This window comes from Lactuca virosa, chromosome 4 (assembly GCF_052849685.1).
Source record: "Lactuca virosa cultivar CGN04683 chromosome 4, Lactuca_virosa_CGN04683_v6, whole genome shotgun sequence".
NCBI classification, from domain to species: Eukaryota; Viridiplantae; Streptophyta; class Magnoliopsida; order Asterales; family Asteraceae; genus Lactuca; species Lactuca virosa.
This window is the reverse complement of record NC_136429.1, coordinates 502155329-502162599: the sequence shown is the minus strand read 5'-3', so window position 1 is coordinate 502162599 and position 7271 is coordinate 502155329. Positions and strand designations below refer to the sequence as shown.

General features: G+C 31.5%; 1 protein-coding gene across 6 annotated transcripts; it reads left to right on the top strand.

Moving 5' to 3' along the window:
• The first annotated feature begins 2013 nt into the window (after positions 1–2013).
• LOC145109351 (histone deacetylase HDT1-like) lies at positions 2014–5477 on the top strand. Of its 6 annotated transcripts, XR_013708947.1 has the most exons (8): positions 2015–2094; positions 2368–2441; positions 2591–2868; positions 2970–3143; positions 3217–3315; positions 4408–4562; positions 4898–5081; positions 5166–5477. XR_013708947.1 is itself a non-coding variant. In XM_079046495.1 (4 exons), exons 2-4 carry the CDS (start codon positions 2429–2431, stop codon positions 3024–3026), a joined length of 348 nt encoding a protein of 115 aa, XP_078902621.1. In that variant the 5' UTR covers positions 2015–2094; positions 2368–2428; the 3' UTR covers positions 3027–3198. The 6 variants fall into 6 exon arrangements, 1 of the variants encoding a protein (XP_078902621.1); XR_013708949.1 differs by having other exon boundaries at positions 2014–2094; positions 2970–3098; positions 4408–5081; XR_013708946.1 differs by lacking the exon at positions 4408–4562.
• Positions 5478–7271: the final 1794 nt, after the last annotated feature.

Sequence of the window (7271 nt, the reverse complement as noted above, 5' to 3'; positions counted from 1 at the left end):
TCTTTCTAATGACATTTCTAAATGGTTTTTGTTGTTCTTCGATTCACCATCTTCTCACAAGTAAACACTCATTTCTACTTTATGTTTTGATCTGTCTCACCGACCTCGTCAAGTAAGGTCTCACACAAATTATTACCAATTTTAGGTTTGGAATGACCCCTCTCTGATCTATTTTGGCTAAGGAACAGGTAATCCATGTTTATTGTCTCCTTTTTCTTGCAACAAATCCATAATGGATCACCATTAACCACTGTTTGTTTGTTTTTTGTATTTATTTGGAATTTCTTTGCATGTTTTAGGGTTTAAAGACTGATTATGAAGTAGGCAATCACCGCCATCAGTCTTCTTCCATCTTTGGTACGCACCCTAACAACTCTACCTCTTGATGCAACAATCTACAAGTTAATTTCCCATGGTTTGTCATTCCCTTTTCCTCTACCATTTTTTTCATATGGGTTGTCTTTGGCTTGTAGGTAAATGTTTCTGTACACCTTCAAACCATCCTTGCTTTTTTTCCCCTTGAATCTATGATAGTTACACATAAGATTTTATTGATTTGGTATTTAGGTAACTTCATTTTTTTATTGTTTCCTGATTGTTTATTTTTGGTTTACTTTAACTTAATGTCACAACTTATATTTGCTACTACAACTTAGTGACTAGCATCAATAAACAAAGCCTCCTTATATTTGTTGTGTATAGATTTTTGATAACTTGCATTTGGTGGTGGAACAAAGCTTCTGAATATATTTGATGCTTTGAAACGAAATGTGGTGAACATATTTTTTGTTTTTGATTTATTTTTGGAAAAAAAAGTTGACTACAACAAAATAACTTGCTTTTAAAAACAATGGGATCAATGTTTTCTTAAAAGAAAGTTTACTACAAGTAGAATATGGATTCTCATGAAGCAATCTTCACATAGAACAAAAGGTACTTTCATGTACTCCTTATAGACTTGGATGTTTGATTCTCTTTTAATGATTAGTGCATTATATTTCTCCATTTTCATATGTGTTCATCTATATTTACCATATTTGAAACTTCATCCTTGTATGAAGGTTACACTTTGCAAATGTTGAGAAAATTCAATAGAGAAAAGGGTTTGTGAGTTGTGAAGCTTCTTGAAATTGAATATGCCTTGTATTTTTATTCATATAGTAAAAAATGTATAAAGATGTATGCACTTCCTTAAAGTACGATGTGTTTTAATCAATGTCTAAATAAAAAATGAATATTTAATACTTGATAGCAATTATATATGGAAACCTCACTATATTTACATTTTCATAATTTTCCAGCCTAACATCATTATTTGCTTGAAGACATGAAATCCATGAACAAGTGTCCAAGTTAATGTTTTAACAAATGACAAATGGCGAGTTCTTGATTGTAGTAAAAAATTGGGCACTTATATATATATATATATATATATATATATATATATATATATATATATATATATATATATATATATATATATGGAAAAGATCAAATGAGAACACCTAAAAGGTTGAGAACGCGAGAACAAGTATATTCATTTGTAATTTCATGTATTCATTTGTGGGGAAATGATAAATTTTTACGCACAATCAACATGAATATGCTTTTTCTCTTCAATTGAAATTAAAGGAGTAAAAATTTATCATTTCTCCACAAATGAATACATGGAATCGCAAATGAATATACTTTGTTCTCGCGTTCTCAACCTTTTTGGTGTTTACATTTGATCCTACTCCTATATATATATATATATATATATATATATATATATATATATATATATATATATATATATATATATATATATATTATTTTTTCGTAATTATTAAAATTTTTAGAATAAACTTAAACATTATTTACTTTTAAAAGAAACAAATACAAATAAAACAAAAGAAATGAGCCTTTTTTTTTTTTTTTTTTTTTTTGTGTCTCAAAGGCTTAGATTTTAGATTTTAAGGCCAATTTTAATGAGAGTATGACCACCTGAAATATAATATACAAACCCAATTTGATTTTATTAAAACCCTAGCCGCTCTTCCTAGTTCCTCTCTTCATCATTCTCTCTCATGATGAGTGACGTCAGATATCAAGGTACGCTTTTCCTACTACTTCTCTTTCTCGACCAAGACCAAAACGGAAGAGCTGAAGCGAACTTAGACCCAACAACAAATAGCGGTGCTACAACCGCTAAAACGCAATGCATATCGCGGCCAAATAGCGGCCAATCTCGACGATATTAGCGGGAACGATATTTAGGTCCGCTATACAGAACCGCTATTTAGGCTAGGGCCGCGAACCGAGATTGTGAAGCTTATGTGTTTTCAGAAATAACCACATCATTGTTTGTTATCGTTCTATTTGCAGTTTGAAGCTGTGAATCTCTCTTTCTCTCTCTCTCTCTCTCTCTCTCTCTCTCTCTACACCAATGGAGTTTTGGGGTAACGAATCATCTCTCTTTGTTTCTATTTCTTTATCTGTTTCGATGAAATATTTGGACCTTCTTTTGGTTTTAATAATGATGCAAATCTTCACTCTGATTTACCTTGTTTTGATATTCATCGTTTTCTTGTAACATTGATTGATTCAGGTGTTGCGGTCAAAGGCAGGCAATCTTTTCATGTAAAGATTGGGGAACGCGGTTTTGTGAATCTTTCTCGGGCTTCACTCGGTTCTGAAGCACAAGAGCCTGTTATTGTGTACTTAACTGTCAAGAAAAAAAAACAATTACTTGCAACTCTCAATCCTATGTTGCTGCCAGAAGAAGAGTTGAACTTGACATTTGTCCAAGACTTCGAAATAAGTCACAACCTCAGAAATGGCAGTGTTTTTTTCTTTGGAAGCAAAAATAAACACACACCAAAGAAGGTAGAATTTTTGTGTTGATATTTTAGCTTTACCTTGGTGTATATTTGTATATGTTAAAACAACAAACATGTAATGATTATATAATGTGAATTTGTTGACAGGAAGAAGGAAGTAATGTGGAGAAAGCGAGGGTTGCAGCATATTTTAATAAAGAGTAATGAGGGAAATTAAAATAGAGGATTTTAAATGAGTTTCTTTTCATTTGTCAATGACCTTAATTTTAAAGAGGGGTGAGTGGTTTGCTGCTCATAGGAGTGTTTGGTTACATAAGAGAGGTTACAATTGTTCATCGTTGTCTATAATAAAATATATTTTCATTTTCTCCACTAATTATATTTTTAATTGCAGGTCTTTCACTAAGAATTAATTTATATTTTGTTCGGTGAATCATCCTATCGAAGGCAAGCAATAACAATCGTTGCATATAAAGTGTAATGTTTTTTAAAGGTAATTTGCGTAAAATTTTATTAGTTATGGACCTTCTTTTGAGTTATTTTTGGTTCTTTTTCTGAAACTTGGTTCAATGGTATTCTGTGATATATCTTAATTATGCATCAAAAGCTGGTTATTAGAAGTTGCTGGCGTTCAATGTCATACATGGTTTGACTTAACTATTGTTGGTAGAATGATTATTAAAGAACGAAAATGTGATTCTACATTTTACACAAATCAACTAAATGCATAAATACATCTTTGTCCTGTCTTGGCAACCACAGTCTAGGTAATCTCTTATTATTCTTTTTTAAATACTACATTGAAATTCACTACTATCAGGTATGCCATAAAACTTAATGAAATTTCAACTCCGATTTCTAATATGGTTTTTACATGTGGCAGTCTGGCAGATCTTGTAACAGTAAAAATTATCTCCCATAGGATAGAAATTTTAAGTGATATTTGTCTTGTAACAGTAAAAATTACCGTGTACATAGATAAACTTATAATGATATGAGAAAATATAGAAATGTTATGTAGTACGCTTGTTTCAAATTAAACGAACCTTTTGAGTAATAATCTTATAAAAAAGTGGTCTCACGTTCTCAGAAAATTAGACCCGTCTCAAATAAACGTAACCCTATATATATATATATATATATATATATATATATATATATATATATATATATATATATATATAGCTAGGTTCATTTGTTTAAAGTAATTATTGTGTTATTGTATGCATGAATATGGGCCAATTAAAATTAAATAAAAATTTAAATAATTAAATAAATAAATAAGGGTAATTTAGTAATTTGCTTAGTAACTTCCAAAAATAATCCCTATAATCATGGTATATACCTAAATAAATACGCGTGGTCCCCTTTCAATTTCATCTCCGCTCATCACAATTTAACCAAATCGATCGTCGAAAACGGAAATCAGGTATTTCGATCGAACACGTAAACTCGAGCAATTCATCAGGTATTTCGATCGAACATTGATTTCCAATATGCGAGCACAAGCGCCTATTTTAGGGTTGTTGGATATTGTGATGACGTATTTTGTTTGAGCGATGACTTATTTGATTCCATGTCTAAGGTTATTCTCTGGAACCCGTCGATCAGAAAATCCAGAAGAGGATTATGGGGATTGTTTGTCGGATTTGATCCTGTTCGGATGTGAGGTGCGAAGGCAGGGGATTCGGATAATAGGTTGCAATGGGAAGATGCCAGAAAAGGGTTCAGTAGAACAAGGTTCAACCTATTCCGTTTTATTCTTCAATCCCCCTTTTCTTCTCTCGCAATCGATTATTTTGTAGATATTCCTCTTTATCTCTCTCTCTCTGTAAGTATTTTTGCGCGCACACCCACCACCACGGTGGTTTGCCATTGTATGTTGGAAGAGAAACGAAGATATGGTTTGATTTTCCTGATTTGAACAAAAGCTAGGGTGTGTGTGTGTGTTTGTTGGACTTCTATGTTGCTATGTTGTTGTTTGGACGTGTTCTACTGGTGCTTTGCTGTGTTTTAGGGGGTCTGGACGATTTTACCCCTATGCTCTTTTACAGTTGTGGCATTTTTTTTTGCAGTGGTTGTTGTTGGTGATTTTGGTTTTGCCTCTGTTGCTTTCATGCTATGTTCTAAGTGGTTTTATAGTTGGGATGCTGAAGGCTGAAAACCTGTTTGATTCACGTCCCATACAGATTAAGGAAACCATTCCGCAAGTTCCACACTAAGCTTGTTAGAGAACTCGAAAAGAAGTTCAGTGGAAAGGTATTTCATATTTACAACACCCCTGTTGTCTTTCTTGAAAACCAAACTCATATAATCATTTAAAAATTTCATTTTTGGTTGCAGAATGTTATTGTGATTGCAACCCGAAGGATTGTTAGGCCACCAAAGAAAGGCTCAGCAGCCACCCGAAGGATTGTGATTCCAATTCTGTTGGAATGGAATGACGAATTCCAAGTCTGTTGGAATCACAGAAGTTGATGCTTGAAGAATGGACCACATTATTCTTTTAGAATGTATTAGTCGTTGTTAGATTTTGATGTTTTCTTCCCCGTTGTGATTGTTTTTTAGTTTTATTCTTTAACAATAAATGTAATTCTTAACAATTTTTACCCGTATTTTATAAGAAATAATGTATTTTTTGTTTTTATTTTTCAATTGATTGTTCAAGATTTTGGTATTCTACAAGAAGTTGATATTCTTCAAGAAGTTTTTAAAGTCATCATCAAGAAATAGGTTCAAGAATATTTTTATTATTTATGCTTCAAGAATATTTTTATTTTTGAATATACTCATAAACATATTCTGTCAGAATGTCCGAATTAAAAGATTTATAATTCGTAAAATCGGATTTTTAAAATTAATAGAATCTATGATCCCTTAAAAAATGCAATTTTCCTTTATTAAATCTATATTAATTGACTAAATTACCCTTGTAATTAATTATGATGATTTTTTCAATTATATTTAATTCAATAATATATATTAATCACTTTCTTTAAATAAGTATATTTGGTTGGCCCACATTTATGCATACAATAACACAATAATTACTTTAAACAAAACTAGGTGTGAAACCCCGCTCCGCGGGGTTCGGTTAAGACCAGGGTTTTACTCTTTTGTTTATCGGTTATGTATGTTGTATAGTGACAGGTAATGTCTGGTTGGTCATTGTGTTTGTTAGTATGCAGTAGCAACAACAATACATTGCACCAAACACTACAGTTGCAACATAAGATGTCATTTAACCAGAAATGAGAACTTCCCGTGTTGGCATTTGGCAATCAAAACTTGCCAGGTTATTATTTGATGTTAACCTATACTTTATTTTCTCCCTCTTCTTACATTCTCGCATTTGCTTCATCTATAGCTATAGATTCTGTATGAGGATCATGGTCATCGGAATTGGAATCGGAATCCAATTCCAAATCTGAACCTGACCCCTTAACTGTAAACAAACAAAACCAACCGAAAAAAAACTAAGAATAATGGGATGGATATATAACTATATGATTTGAACAATGGAACATAACATATTAAAGTGGAAGATTGCTTTTTTAGAAAATTAAAGAGGTTCCATTATGTTAAATTATCAGCAAGATTAATACACACTGCACACATACAAATTACGTTGATTGATAATGATATCTTCTTGAAAACAATACTTGTCCCAGATCCTTACAACCCAAAAAGAATAAACTTCTGCATTCTTCTTGAAAACAGTACTTGTCCCAGATCCTTCCACCTTTGGTAGCCCATCTATTAGCAAACAATATGACAACTAAAAATGAAATTAGAATGACCAAAAACATGAAACAAATTGTTGGATTACGAATTATAGGTTAGTAGAACATAAAAATATTAGAAAAATTATAAAATAACCAATTTTTTAGGGAATATAGTAGAAAAAAAGGGTATCACGTCAAGAAACTGAAATTGAAACATGTAACAAACAATAAGTACCAGTTACCACCCATTGTCTATATCCACTGAGACAACACTCAAACTTGTCAAATATTAAATCGTTTTCATATAAATCACACAACTGAAGAAAATATAAAGAAAGAGCTGACCTTATTTGATGATATGAAATTTGTAAAGTTGTTAAAAGGTTTATAATTAATTACCTTGGGTCTCAAATGTTCATGCACTTGGAAACATAGGCCAGGACCCATATTTATATCCCAGAGCTAACCACACATAATTAAAAACAAAATAGTTATGGAAGAATATATACAAATGAAATATTTTTATAAAAAAAGTACCTTATGTGTCATGTAGTTGCAACTCGGTATATACCTCATCCCCATTGCAAACTTTATATCAGAAATTGAGGAAATAATGTATGTGAAAGAAGATCCTGAACCTTGAGGTTCATGTTGTTCAAATCTGTAACAGTAAATGAATAATAAGAAATATAAATGAAAGAAAGTTGATTAGTAGAAAATTCAA

Bases quoted from the DNA above. Each gene is read 5' to 3' on its own strand.
- LOC145109351 (XM_079046495.1), top strand. The intron at 2,869-2,969 runs GTAGAATTTTTG...ATTTGTTGACAG, and splicing joins ATAAACACACACCAAAGAAG to GAAGAAGGAAGTAATGTGGA.